Below are 20,897 nucleotides of genomic sequence, written 5' to 3' on the forward strand. Positions count from 1 at the left end.
ACAATGCTCCATGAGCTAAAAAACAGCTTAATAACTTTATAGTGGGGGTCGTTACGGACACGGCGATACCAAATACGTGTAACTTTTTTTTAAAATAATAATAAAGCAATTTGTAGGTTTTTAATTTTTTTTTCACTTTTTTATTTATAAATTTTATTAACCTTTTTTTTTTTACTTTTTTTTACCAGTCCCACTAGCGGACTTCACAATGCGATCGTCCGATCGCTATTATAATACACTGCAATACTTCTGTCTAGACTATATACAAGTGTGCCCTCTTCTCAGCTGTGAGCAGAAGTAGATCAGGAAGACTTTTTAGCCTCTGAATGTACACAATAATCTTCTGATTTACTGACAGCAAGCAGGGATCTTAAAAATTATGTTGAATTAGAACACAAAGTATATTATAAAAGTTATACATTTTAATTTTTACAGTTATTACACTTTATCAAAATAAAACCAGAAAACCCATTTAAAGCACAAATGCACATAATACACTTGTGTAAATGATGCAATAAATGATATAGACAATAGGGGACGGATATCTCTTGAACATGTAAAGCTGGTCACACATGGTATAAAGGCTGACATCAATGGTTGACAAGACACCTCTCATACATAGACCCTTTCTATGGTGGTAAATTCTTCTTGTTTGAGATGCCTACTTGCTGCTAGATTTGTCCCATCCCTGCATGTGAATATTAAGGCATAGCTGTCTCTTTACAGACGCAAACTTGGAACAGTACCACATGGGCACCATTCTTCAGTAGAGTGGGAACACTACCACACAGCTCCGCATCAGAACATGAAAATGGCACTACAACAATTTCCATATATTTTCCCCCTCCACACAAGCAAGATAGAGTGTGTTCCAGCATGTAGCAATGATGTGCCTCAGCCGTCACATTAGTACTGGAAGATTGTAATTCAAACATACATGTGATTCCGGTTTATATAAAACTAACTCAAAACATCCAATAAACCCACTTGATACAATAAAACTCTTTCTTTATCTCTTTGTGTACATTTTCGAAGTCATTTTGGCGCTCATCATTAATGTTTAACAGCAGCCACCGACGTCAGAGTATGGTTATTTCAGCTTGGTTATAGTCACATGGACCCTTTTGGGGGATTGTATTTTTTTATTTATTTGCGATCTGAACTAGGGGTTCGGTTTCTCCCTTTCACTTGTTTGACACGTGCGTAAGCCGCTATGGGCGAGTTCTCGGGTGGGAAAGTAACAAGGTTTAGAGAATGGTGTGATCCTTTTCTTTCTGGTTGACTGATAGTTGGAGATTTCATTGTGTCTTTTGGGAGTGCCACTGCATTTAATTTAGGACTAGGAGGCCTACGGACAGAAAAACAAACAAAAAACAAACAAACAAGAAACAGTTGCAAAAGTGAAAACATTAAGGCTGGGTTCACACGAGCACGTTACGTCTGTAATGGACGGACGTATTTCGGCCGGAAGTCCCGGACCGAACTCAGTGCAGGGAGCCGGGCTCCTAGCATCATACTTATGTACGATGCTAGGAGTCCCTGCGTCTCCGTGGAACTACTGTCCCATACTGAAAACATGATTACAGTACGGGACAGTTGTCCTGCAGCGAGGCAGGGACTCCTAGCGTCGTACATAACTATGATTATAGGAGCCCGGCTCCCTGCAGTGTGTTTGGTCCGGGACTTGCGGCCGAAATATGTTCCGTCCATTACGGACGTAACATGGTCGTGTGAACCCAGCCTAAAACATACAACAAAATGACAATTCTGTAAAAATGTCACCTAACTCAGAACAGCCCAAACAGGTCTACCTAGGTCAAGCCTGAAACTATGTAAGATATTCTAAAAAGCACGGACATTACATCATTTTGGGTTTCTGTTTTTTGCGACACCCTAGGCAAACACTGAAACAATCGACATAGTAAACCATAGCAAAGAGATGGACAGGGCTTAGCATGCTGTGAGATCACAAAAAATGCTATGTATAGAAGTAGGTAAAAAGTGAAAGGTTAACATCTGATATGGCCAGCCCTTTTACACTGGGCGATTATCGGGCAGACATGTGTTCATAGAACGCTCGTTCCCGATAATGGCGCTGTGTAAACACGGCAGTGATCAGCAGATGAATGAGCAAACGAGCTCGATCATCTGCTGGTCGTATCGTTTTAAAAAAAGTAAAATATGATATCGTTGTCGGCAGCACATCTCCCTGTGTAAATGGAGAGACGCGCTGCCGACATGATGATAACGTATGGGGACAAGCGATCCGAGTAACGACCGGTCGTCCCCATCCATAGCTCCGTGTGACAGGAGCAAGCGAGCGCCAATCAACGATGTCTCATTGATCGGCGCTTGCTGCAGTGGCCAAATATCGTCAGGTGTATACTAAACATGATATTTATTCTATGAAAGAGATCAAGAATTGACTAATGTGCTGTTTAACCCCTTAATGACAAAGCAATTTTTTAAGTTTATCCATCTTCACATTCAAAGAGCTATAACTTTTTTGTTTTCCGTCGACATAGCTGTATAAGGACTTGTTTTTTTGTAGGACAAGTTGTATTTTTTAATAGCACCATTTTGGGGTGCTTAACTTTGATTAACTTTTATTAACTTTTTTGGTGGGGTAATAGGGAAATTTTTTTAAATTTGACCACTTTTATGTGTGTTAAATTTACGCCGTTTACCTTGTGGTATAAATAACATAATAACTGTATTCAGCGGGTGGTTACGATTGCGGTGATACCAAATTTTTATCGGTTTTTTTCATGTTTTACTACTTTTACACAGTAAAAACACTTTTTTCTAAATTATTTGTTTTTGTGTCGCCATATTTAAAGAGCCATAACTTTTTTATTTTTCTGCTGGCAGTTGTATGAGGACTTGTTTTTTGCGGGACGAGTTTTATTTTTTATTGGTACCATTTTGGAGTACATGCGACTTTTTGATCACTTTTTATCAAATTTTTTGGAGGGCAGGATGAACAGAAAACAGCAATTCTGGCATTGTTTTTATTTTTTACGGCGTTCATCGTGCGGGTTGGGGTCGTTACGGACGCAGCGATACGAAATAATTTTTTTTTACTTGGGATTTTAATTTATTACAAACTTTATTAAACTTTATTTTAAATTTTTTTAGTCTCTCTAGGGGACTTTACTGTGCGATCTTTTTATCGCTTTTATAATACACTGCAATACTTCTGCATTGCAGTATATTACTGCCTGTCAGTGTAAAACTGACAGGCATCTGTTAGGCCATTCTTCTGGCATGGCCTAACAGGCATTTACTAAAGGCAGACCTGGGGGCCTTTATTAGGCCCCCAGGCTGCCATAGAAACAATCCGCAGCCCGCGATTTCATGGCGGGATGCCCCCGGAGCACCCTCCCTCTAAAACCACTCAGATGCGGCGCTCGCGATTGAGCGTCGCATCTGAGGGGTTAAGGGCATGTTCACACGTGACAGAGTTTTTCCGCTGCAAATGTTGGTGCAGATTTGGGGCAATCAGGCAACGAATCTGCACCAACATTTGCATATTTTGACAGGTAATTCAAACGTTGCAGAAAAGACAGCGGACTTGCCATAGATTTCAGTTTTTGCATTGCAAAGGCTGAAATCCGCAGTGAAATTCCGCTTCTTCTCCGCAACAGACAGTGCATGCTGCGGAGGGAAAATTCTGCACCGCAGCCTATGGTCCGCAGCGGAGTTTTCCGCAATGTCTGAACTAACTTGCCTAAAAATGTATTGAAAACGGCCGCTGGAGAATTCCACTGCAGACTGTCCGCAGCAGAATTCCACAGCAATTCCGCCACGTGTGAACATGCCCTAAACATGATCAGAGACCACGGCTAGTGGTCTCCGATCGATTCCCTGAAGCCCGAGGCTGTTAGCAACAGCCCGGGCTTCAGGAGCAGCCCGCCCGATGTGGGAAAACTTCTTCTGAAGTGCCGAAGTGAAAAGGTGGCGCTTCAGAACTCCCCCGAACGGCCCACAGAAAAATACTATACGCTGGCCGTTAAGGGGTTAAAGCCTTACACGTAGTAATTATCTTTAAGATATAAACTATTCTGCTATTTCGGAATGATAATCGCCAAGTGTAATTGCAGAAAATAATCAATATGAATGATAAAATTATTGTTAATCATTGGTAAAAATGTATTCTCCATCCATGAAAACTATTGTCATCATTTATTAAATTGTAACATTTAAATAGTCATCCTCCAACTTGTCCTACCGTATGGTATTAATGGTAATACTAGTTTGATCAACATGCAAAAAAAAACAATCCTAGTACAATTTTGGGCGTTGGGAAAAAAAATCACAACATGTAAACGGGCACTATGCTCTCCCTCTCTTCCCTTACAAACTGCGGCATTGTAATAATATCAGATCAGCTCCCTTAGGGTATGTTCACACGGCCTATTTACGGACATATATCGGGCGTTTTTGCCCCGAATTACGCCCGAAAATAGCGCCTCAATAGCGCTGACAAACATCTGCCCATTGAAAGCAATGGGCAGACGTTTGTCTGTTCACACGAGGCGTATATTTACGCGCCGCTGTCAAATGACGGCGCGTAAATAGACGCCCGCATCAAAGAAGTGACCTGTCACTTCTTTGGCCGTAATTGGAGCCGTTATTCATTCCCTCCAATGAATAGCAGCGCCAATTACGGCCGTAATTGACGCGGCGTTCAAGCGCCTGCACATGCCGTTACGGCTGAAATTGCGGGGATGTTTTCAGGCTGAAACATCCCCGTAATTTCAGCCGTAACGGACGCCCTCGTGTGAACATACCCTCAGGTAGTGTGTATTCTGACGCCCATTGTAGAAATATTTATAATCACATGGACAAAGCTGAGTGACTGACTACACCCTCTCTTCACGCTTGAGTCAGGTATAGTATGACTAATCCTGCAAAAACATGAAAGTGAGTGTTTATGCTGTCAAAACATTCTTACGTGTTACCTTTTCTTTTCGTTTTTTTTTTTTGACAGGGCTAAATATATAGTTTTTTTCCCTCATAAAATAGCTCTATATTTTTTTACACATATATCTATCTATCTATCTATCTATCTATCTGTCTGTCTATCTATCTATCTATCTATCTATCTATCTATCCGCTTCGATTATATTACATGTATACCTTGCCTTAGGACCTTTTCAGTTAGAATCCTCAAAGGGCTTGAAAAACGAGATGACTAAATGAATCAGCAGTGTAATGTTGCAGGATGAAAGACACTACATGACATAATACTCACTTTGATGTGCTACTGCTGCCGCTGCTTTGTGATTGGGGTTCTGGAAACAAAGGCTCTACTGTGGTAGGAAGAGTCCAGAGCTGAGTTTGAGGAATTACCTATGATAAAACAACGGGTTGATAACATTTGTTTCATAATATGTTCGAAGCACTTATATCGTGATTAGAGCTAAGGGTGGCTAACAAATGTCAACTTGTATGATACAACTGTAAATGACTGTTATAGTGCGCCTGTACGGTACGACGGATTAGAACAGAGTGAAAAATATGAACTCATGCTTTAAAACACAGGTTGGTTTGTTTAGCAGTTACATGAATGAGTGATCATTAGTGAGTCACAAACAAGAAATGTGTATATACCGTACGAAATTTCTAAGGCTAAGTTCACACGTGCGTTGTTTAATCCATCACTCTGATCCGTTTTTTGGTTTAAAATAAGGATAAAAATGGATCCAGTAATAATCCTATTGAAATCAGTAGGATTTTTAATTGCATTCGTTAGCATTTGTTATGTTAGGCTTCATTCACATCTGCGTCAGGGCTCCGTTCCGACATTCCGTCTGAGCTTTCCGTCGACTACGCTATTGATTCCGTAAAACGACAGAACCCCTGCACAACTGAGACAAACGGAAACCATTGGCACCGGATCCGTCACCATTGAAATCAACCTCTGGTTTCCCTTTGTGTCAGTCAGGGCTCCATTCCGACGGAAAGCTCAGACGGAACATCGGAACGGAGCCCTGACGCAGATGTGAACGAAGGATTAGTCATCCGTTAAACATCCCGAAAAACGGCTGAAAAATCGGAAGCATTTTTTTTACCCCTCATTTTCAAAAAACGGCACGTAAAAAGACGCCCGCGAAAAAGAAGTGCCTGTTTTGGAGCCGTTTTTCACTGACTCTATAGAACAACAGCTCCAAAAACAGCCATAAAAAAAGCCGCAAAAAACGTGATTTTGATTAAAAAACGGCTGAAAATCAGGAGCTGTTTTCTCTTTAAAACAGCTCCGTATTTTCAGACATTTTTAGTAAGCGTGTGTGAACATACCCTTAGCCATTTGGTGTGTCCCAGAGCTTCTACCAGCTGCGATTTGTACAATCACTCCCAAAATGAGAGCCAGATACTGCTTAGCAATTTGAAGACACCTTTTCCTGGCTTGTAGCCAAAAATAGGGAGGGGGTGAGATTCCCTCCAACATTTACAGCAGCTGTGAGTAAGGTTGCTTTCCCTTATTCACCTTGCTGTAATTCTGGGAAGTGCTCCCTCTGGTGGCCAACATAGGAGAACGTCAAATTATTATTAAATTTTTAATACATCCCACCATGTGGAAAAAAAAAAAAATACAGCAAAACACGTAAAAAACATAATAAAAATAAGTAACTTACTTAAAAAAATAATAATTTTTATTCGCGACACATTCCCTTTAAAGGTAATGTGCAGTACATTTCATCCACATTTGTCAACACTGGCACACAACATTTTCATAAATAAAGTTGACCAGTTTTGAATAGACAAATGAATAAAAGTAGTAGTTAGTTGAACCGTAATGAGATTCACTATGCATATTGTTAAAGAGCCTCTGTCACCACAATATAAGTGTCCTATCTCCTACATAAGGAGATCGGCGCTATAATGTAGGTGACAGCAGTGCTTTTTATTTAAAAAAACAATCTATTTTTACCACTTTCTGAGCGATTTTTAGCTTTATGCTAATGAGTTTCTTAATGCCCAAGTGGGCGTGTTTTTACTTTAGACCAAGTGGGCGTTGTACAGAGGAGTGTATGATGTTGGGGCGGAATGGGAAAAAAAAAGTGATTCCTTCATTGTTTTTTGGGTTTCGTTTTTACGGCGATAAACATGCGGTAAAAAAACAAAATATTCACTTTATAATGTGGGTCAATACAATTACGGCGATACCAAATTGATATATTTCTATACGTTTATATTTTATTACTTTTACAAAGAAAAAACGAATTGTTAAAAATTTTTGGGGGGTGAGCTATAACTTGTTTATTTTTCCATTGATTAGGCAGTGTGAGGGCTTGTTTTTTGTGGGGTGAGCTATCGTTTTTATTAGTACCATTTTGGGATACATAAGAGTTTTTGATAACTTTTTCTTCCATTTTAGGCTGGATTCACACGAACGTGGCGTTTTTGCGGACGCAAAAACGCGGCGTTTTGCGCGCGCAAAAACCACTTGACAGCTCCGTGTGTCATCAGTGTATGATGCGCGGCTGCGTGATTTTCGCGCAGCCGCCATCATAGAGATGAGGCTAGTCGACGTCAGTCACTGTCCAGGGTGCTGAAAGAGTTAACTGATCGGCAGTAACTCTTTCAGCACACTCGACAGTGAATTCCAATCACAATATCGAGCAACCTGTTAAAAAAAAAAAAAAAAGACGATCGTACTTACCGAGAACTTCCCTCCCGGCCGTTGCCTTGGGGACGCGTCCTTGGTGGTGCGCCTCTCTTGACATCTGGCCCCACCTCCCTGGATGATGCGGCAGTCCATGTGACCGCTGCAGCCTGTGCTTGGCCTGTGATTGGCTGGAGCTGTCACTTGGACTGAATTGTCATCCCGGGAGGTCAGACTGGAGGAAGAAGCAGGCAGTTATATACGTTCATGTATATTGTGATCGTAAGTCACTGTCCATGGTGCTGAAACAGTTTAACTCTTTCAGCACCCTGGACAGTGACTATCTCCTTGCCGGGTTCGGTCAAAACGAGTTCGGCCGAACGTGGTGAAGTTCGGATCGGTTGTCCGGGGTCGCTCATCTCAAAGACACTCCGTTTGGATGTTTGTAAACAGAAAAGCACGTGGTGCTTTTCTGTTTTCATTCCTTTTGACAGCTCTTGCGCGAATCACGCAGTTCGCACGGAAGTGCTTCCGTGCAGCATGCGTGGTTTTCACGCACCCATTGACTTCAATGGGTGTGCGTGATGCGCGAAAAACGCCGAAAGAACGGACATGTCATGACATTTTTCAGCGGACTCACGCTGAGTAAAAATCACGCACATGTCCGCACGGCCCCATAGACTAATATAGGTCCGTGCAACGCGCGTGCAAATCACGCGCGTTGCACGGACGTTTTTCCCGTTCGTCTGAATAAAGCCTTATTGTGACGAAAAAACAGCAATTCTGGCAATTTTTGTTTTCTTACAGTGTTTACCGTGAGGGTTAAATAATCATTTTTTTATATTTCTGACTTTTATGGACGCGGCGCTACCAATTTTGTTTACTTATTTACTTTTACATTGCTTTTGGAAGAAAATGGTAATGAGTTTTTTTTTTCAACATTTAATATTTTTTTTGTATATTATTTAAAAAAAAAAAAAAAACTTTATGAAACATTTTTTTAACTTTTTTTATTAGGACTTTTTTTGCAGTCCCCTAGGAGACTTGAACTAGCGATCGTTGGATCACTTGCATAATGTATTGCAATACTGATGTATTGCATTATATTGTGATTTTTACATGCTCATATAAAGCCCTGCCTCTGCCAGGGCGTAATAGGAGCAGAAAGATGGCATACCTGTGGGCCTTCATTAGGCCCACAGGCTGCCTTGACAGTTGTTATCGTCACCCTACGATCGCCGTGCATGTGGGCCGGTGAGCAGTCGGAGGGGGCCGTCCCCATCCCTCTAATGGTTTAGATGCTGCGGTCGCTATTGATTGTGGCATCTAAGGGGTCAAACGAATGGGATCGGAGCTATCTCCGATTCCACCCGTTGCTTTGAAGCTTAGATTGTTTCATACAGCCAAAACCCACTTAGTGTGGAGCGGACTTAGCCCGTGAACCCGATGCATTACTTCTCCTTGCCAGCTAAGACGTAACTCTACGTGTCAGCAAGGGGTTAAGAAGTAGTGTGCTATTCACTATAAACAATCCAGTCTATGGTTAGGTAAAGCGTAGCTAATTTTTTAGATGACTTTTTAGAATAAACTGTCATGAGTGTGTACATGAGGAATAACACTATTTCTGGCCATTATATGACTTGTATTCTGCATTATTCAGCAGTTTTCTCCTCTGCAGACTATCTCTATATCTCAGTTTTCTCTGAGCTAGTGGGCGGAGCCTAACTGCTATCATGTCTTCTATACACAGCAACATCCTGCTCTCCTATCTCTATCAAATAGAACAGTAAGTAAATTACGAAGTTGATCTATATCAGATATACTATTAGATTAGCATACATTGTCTGAAATGATAGTGTCCATTTAAAGGATATGTATATTTTTGTAACTATTTTTTATTGCTCCAATACATCTAAAATAATAAATGAAGCATCCGGTCAGAAAAAACATAATAAACATACAGTTTCATGTATACTGTAAAGGATCTGCCAGGCACAGCTTCTGTATCCACGCCCATAGGTAATCAGTCTGCACCTGCTTCTATGTCTGTGAGACTGACTCCATCTTCCACCACTCAGGATGGCAGGCTTAGGAGTGGGAGAGCCTATCACAGCCTGGCCAGACGGAGCTAGCTCCCGCCCTCTGTCTATTTATACCTGCCTTTCCTGTTCCTCCTTGCTTGTGATTCTTCTCGTTTTGTTTCCTGGCCCTGCTGCAGCTTCTTGAACCATTTGACCCTGCTTCATATTGACCCTGGCTTACTGACTACTCTCCTGCTCTGCGTTTGGTACCTCGTACACTCCTGGTTTGACTCGGCTTGTTCACTTCTCTTCTGCTCTGCGTTTGGTACCTCGTACACTCCTGGTTTGACTCGGCTCGTTCACCACTCTTGTTGCTCACGGTGTTGCCGTGGGCAACTGCCCCTTTTCCCTTGCTTCTGTGTACCCTTGTCTGTTTGTCTGTCGTGCACTTATTGAGCGCAGGGACCGTCGCCCAGTTGTACCCCGCCGCCTAGGGCGGGTCGTTGCAAGTAGGCAGGGACTGAGTGGCGGGTAGATTAGGGCTCACTTGTCTGTTTTCTTATCCCCTCCATTACATATACAGCTCCTGTGCAGAATACTGTTACCCCATGGTTACAGACTACAAACCCAGTGTGCAGTGTTACACCACTCCCTCTGCCCCCACATTTACCTTCAGTGGCCCTTGTTTGCTTCTCTCTCCCAGTTTATGCAGGCTTACTCGTAGTTTTGAATTCTCCTCCTGGAGAATATTTATACGGATACTGTTAGCTTGTAGCTGTTGTTCCATATCTTCTGTAATATCCCCAGAGCCTATGATGTGGGACAACAGAGTTTGTATTTATTGTATAATGGAAGCTGAAAATAGCCATCAAATAATGCTTGTGTTTCCCTCATTTTCCAAATATATGGTGAACTATTACCTCGGGAAAAACCGTACTGTGGGCAGATTTATTTATGTGTCGCAAATGAAAAACTGGCGTAAGAGGGTCCTGCAAAATAACTGTGACATGCACCATACTGCGTCAAAACCGGTCCCTACGACAAGATTAATTCATCATCTCCACTGGAAATCAAAACACGGGTCGGATACAGCCTAGAACCCACAGCCCATCACGTCCGGAAAACTGCACCATTGTGGTGGAGTTCTTCGGGTGGAATTGTCCGCTACGGAAAGCAGTGCTAGAAAAAAAAAAAAAGTGTGCAACTTTATTAGGATTGGTGTACACACACCCTATAATAAAATAAACATCTGACTGGTTGGGCAATGTACCATATCATAGTATCACAACCCCAATTATCTTTTCACTTCTTTAACCCCTTACCGCACCTTGCCGTTAAAGCACGTCGAGATGAGCAGTAACTTCGCACACCTCGACGTGCAGTTACGTCAGTGCTTTGACAGTTAACCGCCGCGCGGCGCTACACCGCAGCGGCGGTTAACTGTGCAGTGTGTCTGCCCTGCATTCCCTGCTGCCGATCAGCGGCCCATTGCCGCTGATTCCGGCAGTTAACCCCTTGGATGCGGAGGTCGATTCCGATTGCCACATTTAAGGAGTTTAGCAGAGATCGGCAACCCCCACATGAAATCACGGGGGCTGGCGATGGTGCCCATGGCAACCGGATGCCAGACAAGGGCTTCCGGGCTGCCATGTACCGAAGCCTATGAGGACCAGCCGGAGGTTGGTCGTCGTAGGCTTCCTGTCAGTGTGACTGTCACGTCACACTGACAGTTGGAATACATTACACTACTTTTTGACTGAAAAATAAAAAAGTTATGGCTCTCAGAATATGGGGACACAAAAAATAGTTTATTTTATAAATAAGTTCTTTTATTGCGCAAACGCTGCAAAATGTAAAAATAACGATATGCATATGGTATCGCCGTAATCGACCCGCAGAATAAAATATAATGGTCATTTATAGCCCAGGATGAACGCCGTAAAAAATAAATAAAAAACATTGTCAGAATTGATGGTTTTTGATCACCTCGCTTGCCGAAAAATGGAATAAAAAGTGATCAAAAAAAAAAAAATCGCATGTACCCCAAAATGGTACCAATGAAAACTACAGATTTTACCGCAAAGAATAAGCCCTCACACGGCTCCGGTGGTGAGAAAATAAAAAAGTTCCGGCTCCGAGAATATGGCGATGCAAAATGTGCAGAGTGTTCCAAAAGCGGATAAGATCAGGCGCCATTTATCAGTGCGACACTGGCCACATATCTGCAGATTATTTATTTACTCCATTATTATACCCTCTTATTATGCCCCTGATGTACTCTGCCCAGCCTACATGTACCCCCACATTATAAACTGAAATACCAGCAAAACGCCAGAGCTACTACCAAGCTTAATCTGTGCTCCAAAAGCCAAATGGTGCTCCCTCCCTTCTGAGCCCTACAGCGTGCCCAAACAGCAGTTTACGTCCACCGATATGGCATCGCCATACCCGGGAGAACCCAGTTAATATTTAATTTGTGGTATTTGTGGCACAAACTGGGCACAACATATAGTGCACTAAAATGGCACATCAGTCGAAAATTTACATTTTCACTCTGCACCATCCGCTGCGCATGAAACCTTTTGCGCACCATGACTTAATAGCATGTCGTGGAGTGGGGGAGAATGTACGGCGCGTCTCAAGCACTGAGCCCGCGCCATGCGCTGCGGGTGTCAGCGGTGTATTGCAGCTGATACCCGGGACTAACCGATAGAAACAGCAATCGCGCTGTTACAGGAGCATGTAAAAATGACAATATACTGCAATACATTAGTATAACGATCGCTGGTTCAAGTCTCATATGGGGACTAATAAAATGTGTAAAAACAAAAGTAAATAGTTATTATTAGTGGAAAAAATGAAATAAATATTTAAAGTCCAATAACAAAACCCTTTCACATTTTTTCTCTAAAGTAATGTAAAAAAATAAAAAAACACACAAAATTGGTATCGCTGCGTCCGTAAAAGTCCAAACTATTACAATATACCATTATTTAACTCGCACGGTGAACGCCGTGAAAAATAAAGAGTTTAAAACTGCAAAATCGCTGTTTTTTGGTCACCTTGTCTCTACCAAAAAATGTAATAAAAAGTGCTAAAAAAGTTGTATGTACCAAACCATGGTACCAATAAAAACTATAGCTCGTCCCGCAAAAAATAAGCCCTCACACCGCTCTATTGACGGAAAAATAAAAAAGTTATGGCTCTCGGAAAGCGGGGAGGAAAAATTAAAAAGAAAAAGCAAAACATAGATCTGTAAAGGATCTGCTAGACACAGCTTCTGTGTCGACGCCCGTGGTCTGTCAGTCTGCACCTGCTCCTAAGTCTGATAGAGTGACTCCTTCTTCTACCACTCAGGCTGGGAGGCTGAGGAGTGGGAGAGCCTATCACAGCCTGGCCAGACGGAGCTAGCTCCCGCCCTCTGTCTATTTATACCTTCATTTCCTGCTCCTCCTTTGCCTGTGATTCTGCCTGTTTCCTGGCTCTGCTGCTGCTGCTTGTACTATTTGTCCTCTGCTTCATATTGACCCTGGCTTTACTGTCTACTCTCTTGCTCTGCGTTTGGTACCTCGTACACTCCTGGTTTGACTCGGCTCATTCACTACTCTTGTAGCTCACAGTGTTGCCGTGGGCATCTGCCCCTTTTCCCTTTGCTTCTTTGTTCCCTTGTCTGTCTGTCTGTCGTGCAAATAGTGAGAGTAGGGACAGTCGCCCAGTTGTACGCCGTCACCTAGGACGGGCCGTTGCAAGTAGGCAGGGACTGAGTGTCGGGTAGATTAGGGCCCACCTGTCTGTCTCCCCACCCCGGCATTACATAATCACAAGCCCATATACCTTTTCTACCCTGGTCCCTGACACACTATGGACCCCCTTGAGACCCTGGCTCAGCAAATGCAGGGCCTCTCCCTACAGGTCCAAGCCCTGACTCAGAGGGGCAACCTGCATGATGCTACCCTGGTAGTGCCCCCCACCTCACCTCTTGAACCCCACCTCAAGTTGCCTGACCGGTTCTCAGGGGACCGGAAGACTTTTTTCTCCTTTCGGAGAGTTGTAGGCTCTATTTCCGTCTAAAGCCCCACTCCTCAGGTTCTGAGAGCCAGCGAGTGGGTATAATTATGTCCCGGCTCCAGGACGGGCCCCAAGAATGGGCCTTCTCCTTGGCTCCCGACGCCCCTGAGCTTTCCTCTGTTGACCTTTTTTTTTCTGCTCTCGGGCTCATATATGACGAGACTGACAAGACTGCCTTTGCCGAGAGTCAGCTGGTGACCTTACGTCAGGGTAAGAGACCCGTTGAGGAGTACTGTTCGGACTTTAGGAAGTGGTGTGTAGCTTCTCGGTGGAATGACCCTGCCTTGAGGTGCCAGTTTAGATTGGGTCTGTCGAACGCCCTTAAGGACCTGCTAGTTAGCTATCCCTCTTCTGACTCTCTAGATCAGGTAATGGCTTTAGCGGTACGTCTTGACCGACGTCTCAGGGAACGACGACTTGAACGATTTTGTGCCTTCGCCTCTGGCTCCCCCATGATGGCTTCCGAGGTGCCGTTGCTTCATTCTTCCATGGAAAACTCGGATTAACCTATGCAACTCGGGGCCTCCGTGTCTCCCCAACAACGTAGAGAGTTCCGCAGGAAGAATGGTCTCTGCTTCTACTGTGGGGATGACAAGCATCAAGTGAACAACTGTCCTAGTCGTAAGAATAAGCAGCCGGAAAACTTCCGCGCCTAAGTGACCATCGGGGAGGTCGCTTGGGCGCACAGGTATTTCCCGTATACATGAAATCTAATAAGATCTTGCTTCCCTTTCAGGTCTCTTTTGGTGGTAGGTCTGCTACCAGCAATGGCTTCGTGGATTCAGGGTCTTCTGCTAATATTATGTCTGTGGAATTTGCTATGTCTTTAGCTATGCCATTGATTGAATTGCCTAAACCTGTCCCGGTAGTGGGTATCGACTCCACTCCTCTTGCTAATGGTTATTTTACGCAGCATACCCCTGTTTTTAAACTCCTTGTTGGCTCCATGCATTTGGAGCAGGGCTCTGTACTGGTGATGCAGGGATTATCGTCCGATTTGGTTTTAGGCCTACCCTGGTTGCAGATGCATAATCCCACGTTTAACTGGAACACTGGGGATCTTACCAAATGGGGTAATGAATGCATGACGTCATGTTTTTCTGTTAATTTTATTTCTCTCCCTGAGGAGGTGAACACTCTACCTGAGTTTATTCAGGACTTCGCTGATGTTTTTTCTAAAAAGGCCTCCGAAGTGTTACCTCCTCATAGAGAATACGATTACGCAATCGATTTGGTACCAGGGTCTAAGCTCCCTAAGGGTAGGATATTTAATCTCTCTTGTCCCGAACGTGAAGCCATGAGAGAGTATATCCAGGAATGCCTGGCCAAGGCTTACATTCGCCCCTCTACTTCTCCAGTAGGTGCTGGCTTCTTCTTCGTAGGGAAGAAGGATGGTGGTCTTAGGCCGTGCATTGATTACCGAAACTTGAATAAGGTCACTGTAAGGAACCAGTATCCCCTTCCGTTGATTCCTGATCTCTTCAATCAGGTTCAGGGGGCCCAATGGTTCTCTAAGTTTGATCTACGGGGGGCTTATAACCTTATCCGCATCAAAGAGGGGGATGAGTGGAAGACTGCATTTAACACGCCCGAAGGTCATTTCGAATACCTCGTCATGCCCTTTGGGTTGTGTAATGCTCCCGCGGTCTTCCAGAATTTCATAAATGAGATTTTAAGAGACTACCTGGGGGTATTTCTTGTAGTGTACCTTGATGACATACTGGTGTTTTCCAAGGACTGGTCCTCCTACATTGAGCATGTCAGGAAGGTGCTCCAGGCCCTTCGGGAAAACAAACTGTTTGCTAAAACCGAAAAATGTGTGTTTGGGGTGCAAGAGATACCATTTTTGGGTCAAATCCTCACTCCTCATGAATTCCGCATGGACCCTGCCAAGGTTCAGGCTGTGGCTGAATGGGTCCAACCTGCCTCCCTGAAGGCGTTACAGTGCTTCCTGAGGTTTGCTAATTATTACAGGAGATTTATTGCTAACTTCTCGGTCATCGCTAAGCCTCTTACGGATCTCACTCGCAAAGGTGCTGATCTCCTCCACTGGCCTCCTGAGGCGGTCCAGGCTTTTGAGGTCCTTAAGAAGTGCTTTATCTCGGCCCCAGTGCTGATTCAGCCTAACCAAATGGAGCCGTTCATCGTGGAGGTTGACGCCTCCGAGGTGGGAGTGGGTGCTGTCTTGTCCCAGGGTACCAGGTCCCTCACCCATCTCCGTCCCTACTTCTCCAGGAAGTTCTCACCCACTGAGAGTAACTATGACATTGGCAACCGCGAACTCTTAGCCATTAAATGGGCATTTGAAGAGTGGCGCCACTTCCTGGAGGGGGCTAGGCACCAGGTAACGGTCCTTACCGACCACAAGAATCTGGTTTTCCTAGAATCTGCCCGGAGGCTAAACCCGAGACAAGCTCGATAGGCGTTTTATTTTTTACTAGATTCAACTTTTTGGTCACCTATAGGGGCTGGGTCTAAAAATATTAAAGCTGATGCACTGTCGCGTAGCTTCATGGCCAGCCCACCTTCGGAGAAAGATCCTGCTTGTGTTTTGCCCCCAGGTATAATCATTTCCTCTGTTGATTCTGACCTAGTCTCCGAAAATGCGGCTGATCAAGGTTCAGCTCCCGGGAACAAGCTGTTTGTTCCCCTGCAATTCCGGCTAAGGGTACTCAGGTAGAATCATGAATCTGTACTACCTGGCCATCCAGGCATCCTGGGTACCAAGCACCTCATTGCCAGAAACTATTGGTGGCCTGGGTTGCTTAAAGATGTTAAGGCCTACGTCGCCACTTGTGAAATTTGTGCTAGGTCCAAGACTCCCAGGTCCCGACCAGCGAGCTTACTATGTTCTTTGCCCATTCCCCAGAGACCTTGGACCCATATCTCCATGGATTTTATCACCGATCTGCCTCCATCTCAAGGCAAGTCAGTGGTGTGGGTTGTAGTAGACCGCTTCAGTAAAATGTGCCACTTTGTGCCCCTCAAGAAACTACACAATGCTAAGACGTTAGCTACCTTGTTTGTCAAAACACATCCTGCGTCTCCATGGGGTTCCTGTCAATATTGTTTCTGACAGAGGGGTACAATTTGTTTCATTGTTTTGGAGAGCCTTCTGTAAGAAGTTGGAGATTGATCTGTCCTTCTCCTCGGCCTTCCATCCTGAAACTAATGGCCAGACTGAGAGGACTAATCAGTCTCTAGAACAATATTTAAGGTGTTTCATCTCTGACTGTCAATATGATTGGGTCTCCTTCATTTCCCTCGCTGAACTTTCCCTTAATAACCGGGTCAGTAACTCGTCAGGGGTCTCCCCCTTTTTCTGTAATTTTGGGTTTAATCTACGATTCTCTTCCGTTTCACCTGGTGGTTCCAACAATCCCAAGGTAGATGTCGTTCATTGGGAACTGTGCAGTCTGGGCCCAGGTTCAGAAGAACCTAGAGGCGTCCCAGAGCATACAAAAGACTCAGGCAGATAGAAGACGTTCTGCTAACCCCTTGTTTGTGGTCGGGGATCTGGTGTGGCTGTCTCCTAAAAATTTGCGCCTTAAAGTCCCGTCCAAAAAATTTGCTCCCCGGTATATAGGGCCGTACAAGGTCATTGAAGTCCTTAACCCTGTCTCCTTTCGACTGGAGTTACCCCCGTCTTTTCGAATACACGACGTGTTTCATGCCTCCCTCCTGAAACGCTGCTCCCCGTCCTTGGCTCCCTCGACGAAACCTCCTGTCCCTGTTCTCACCCCTGTAGGGGTAGAATTCGAGGTGGCCAAGATTGTGGACAGCAGGATGGTCCAAGGCTCCCTCCAGTACCTGGTCCATTGGAGAGGATACGGGCCTGAGGAGAAGACTTGGGTACCCGCCCGGGATGTTCACGCTGGGGTATTGCTCAGGAGGTTCCATCTTTGTTTCCCCAACAAGCCAGGTCCACCTAGAAAGGGTCCAGTGGCCCCTCATAAAAGGGGGGGTACTGTAAAGGATCTGCCAGACACAGCTTCTGTGTCGACGCCCGTGGTTAGTCAGTCTGCACCTGCTCCTAAGTCTGATATAGTGACTCCTTCTTCTACCACTCAGGCTGGGAGGCTGAGGAGTGGGAGAGCCTATCACAGCCTGGCCAGACGGAGCTAGCACCCGCCCTCTGTCTATTTATACCTTCATTTCCTGCTTCTCCTTTGCCTGTGATTCTGCTTGTTTCCTGGCTCTGCTGCTGCTTGTACTATTTGTCCTCTGCTTCATATTGACCCTGGCTTTACTGACTACTCTCTTGCTCTGCGTTTGGTCCCTCGTACACTCCTGGTTTGACTCGGCTCGTTCACTACTCTTGTAGCTCACGGTGTTGCCGTGGGCATCTGCCCCTTTTCCCTTTGCTTCTTTGTTCCCTTGTCTGTCTGTCTGTCGTGCACATAGCGAGAGTAGGGACCGTCGCCCAGTTGTACGCCGTCGCCTAGGACAGGCCGTTGCAAGTAGGCAGGGACTGAGTGGCGGGTAGATTAGGGCTCACCTGTCTGTCTCCCCACCCCGGCATTACAGGATCAGTCCGGAAAGGGTTAATTACTTTCTAATGAAAAGAAAAGAGCAAAAAACACGGCGCCACCTTGTGCGGGTCAATAGGTTAGGCAGGTGAGGAGGAATACATTGCCATGCTCACCTAATCCAAATGAATAAATCGCAAAAAAATGAGTCCACAAGTGCTGCTGCCAGATTCGAACCGGTTCCCAAAGAGAACCGCTTAGCAAAATGAAGGGAAGAAGGAAAGGAAATGGATCATCTAAAGGCGCTGCTGCGTGGTGAAATCAACGGAATATTAGAGAGGTGTAGTCCAGGTATAAAATATATTTTATTAGAACAAGACGTGGCTACGCGTTTCGACGCTGAACAAGTGTCTTCCTCAGGCCATGTACATTTTATACCTGGACTACACCTCTCTACTATTCCGTTGATTTCACCACGCAGCAGCGCCTTTAGATGATCCATTTATTTTCCTTCTTCCCTTCATTTTTCTAATGAAAAAGAATTTATGACCACATGTGGGGTATTGCCGTACTCGAGAGAAGTTGCTTTACAAATGTTGGGGTGCTTTTTCGCCTTTATGAAATTGAAAAAAAATTCAACATTTTAGTGGAAATAATGTTGATATTAATTTTCACGGCCTAATTCTAATAAATCCTGCAAAAGACTTGTGGGGTCTAAATGCCCACAATACCCCTAGATAGATTCCTTAAGTGGTGCAGTTTTCCAAATGGGGTTACTTTCGGGGGCTTCCACTGTTTTGGTCCCTCGCGGGCATTGCAAATGCGACATGACACCCAAAAACTATTCCAGCTAAATTTGAGCTCCAAAAGCCAAATAGCGCTCCTTCCCTTCTAAGCCCCGCTGTGGGTCCAAACAGCACTTTATTACCACATGTGGCGTATTTACGTAAGCGGGAGAAATTGTTTTACAAATGTTGGGGTGCTTTTTCTCCTTTATTCCTTGTAAAAATTAAAAATGTCTACGTTTTTTCAGCAAAAAAGTAGATTTTTACCTTTACAGACTAATTCCAATAAATTCAGCATAACAACTGTGGGGTCAAAATGCTAACTTTACCCCTAACAAAATTCCTTAACGGGTGTAGTTTCCAAAATGGGATCACTTTTGGAGGGTTTCCACTGTTTTCATCCCTCCAGTGCATTGCAAACGCGACACGGCACTGAAAACTATTCCAGCAAAATCAGAAATCCAAAATCCAAATGGTGCTCCTTCTCTTCTGAGCCCTGCTTTGGGTCCAAACAGCAGTTTATTACCACATCTGGGGTATTGCTATAATCGGAAGAAATTGCTTTGCATATGTTGGGGTGTTTTTTCTACTTTATTCCTTGTAAAAATTAAACATTTCTATGTTTTTTCAGAAAAAAAGTAGATTTTCATCTTCACATACTAATTCAAATAAATTTAGCAAAAAAAACTGTGGGTTCAAAATGCTGACTATACCCCTAGATAAATTCCTTGAGGTGTGTTGTAATGACGGGGTAGGGAGACAGACAGGTGAGCCCTAATCTACCCGCCAATTAGTCCCTGCCTACTTGCAACGACCCGTCCTAGGCGACGGGGTACAACTGGGCGACGGTCCCTACGCTCAGTAAGTGCACGACAGACAAACAGACAAGGGTACACAGAAGCTAGGGAAACGGGGCAGCTGCCCACGGAGACACAGTGAGCAACGAGAGTAGTGAACGAGCCGAGTCAAACCAGGAGTGCACGAGGTACAAAATGCTGAGCAGGAGAGTAGTGAACGAGCCGAGTCAAACCAGGAGAGTACGAGGTACCAAACGCAGAGCAGGAGAGTGGTCAGTAAGCCAAGGTCAATAACAAGCAGAGGATCAGTAGTTCAAGCAGCAGCAGCAGCAGAGCCAGGAAACAAGCAGAACAGAATCACAGGCAAAGGAGGAACAGGAAAGGCAGGTATAAATAGACAGACAGTGGGCGGGAGCAGCTCCGTCTGGCCAGGCTATGATAGGCTCTCCCACTCCTAAGCCTGCCATCCTGAGTGGTGGAAGATGGAGTCAGTCTCACAGACATAGGATCAGGTGCAGACTGATTACCCACGGGCGTCGACACAGAAGCTGTGTCTGGCAGATCCTTTACATGTGTCGTTTCCAAAATGGGGTCATTTTTGGGGGGTCTTTACTATTTTGGCACCACAAGACCTATTCAAACCTGACATGGTGCCTAAAATATATTCTAAAAAAATTGAGGCCCCAAAATCCACTAGGTGCTCCTTTGCTTCTGAGGCCTGTGTTTCAGTCCATTAGCACGCTAGGGCCACATGTGGGATATTTCTATAAACTTCAGAATCTGGGCAATAAGTATTGAGTTGCGTTTCTTGGGTAAAACCTTCTGTGGTACAGAATTTTTTTTATTACATTTGAATTTTGGCCAAAAAAAATGAAATTTGTACATTTCAACTGTACATTGCTTTAATTCCTGTGAAACGCCTAAAGGGTTAAAACACTTTCTGAATGCTGTTTTGAATACTTTGAGGGGTGCAGTTTTCAAAATGGGGTGATTGAAGGGGACTTTCTAATATATAAGGCCCTCAAAGCCACTTCAGAACTGAACTGGTCCCTGAAAAAATAGTCTTTAGAAATTTTCTTGAAAATATGAGAGATTGCTGCTAAAGTTCTAAGCCTTGTAACGTCCTAGAAAAATAAAAGGATGTT

At 44.3% G+C, this 20,897-nt stretch overlaps 1 protein-coding gene across 6 annotated transcripts in view; it reads right to left on the bottom strand.

Moving 5' to 3' along the window:
* Positions 1-402: 402 nt before the first annotated feature.
* The window catches only part of CCDC157 (coiled-coil domain containing 157), a 45,973-nt gene continuing 25,478 nt past the window's right edge, over positions 403-20,897 (bottom strand). For 4 of the 6 annotated variants that reach the window (XM_075829653.1, XM_075829645.1, XM_075829636.1 and 1 more), the window contains 3 exons: positions 10,304-10,443; positions 5,258-5,355; positions 403-1,348 (listed from right to left, as the gene is read on the bottom strand). In XM_075829653.1, coding sequence (XP_075685768.1) covers positions 1,147-1,348; positions 5,258-5,355; positions 10,304-10,443 — 440 coding nt within the window. In that variant the 3' untranslated portion in view covers positions 403-1,146. Of the gene's footprint in view, positions 1,349-5,257; positions 5,356-10,303; positions 10,444-10,558; positions 10,813-20,897 lie in introns of those variants that run through there. The other 2 variants (XM_075829660.1, XM_075829671.1) reach the window with 2 other exon arrangements.

The sequence above is a fragment of the Rhinoderma darwinii genome, chromosome 1 (assembly GCF_050947455.1).
Source record: "Rhinoderma darwinii isolate aRhiDar2 chromosome 1, aRhiDar2.hap1, whole genome shotgun sequence".
Lineage (NCBI taxonomy): Eukaryota > Metazoa > Chordata > Amphibia > Anura > Rhinodermatidae > Rhinoderma > Rhinoderma darwinii.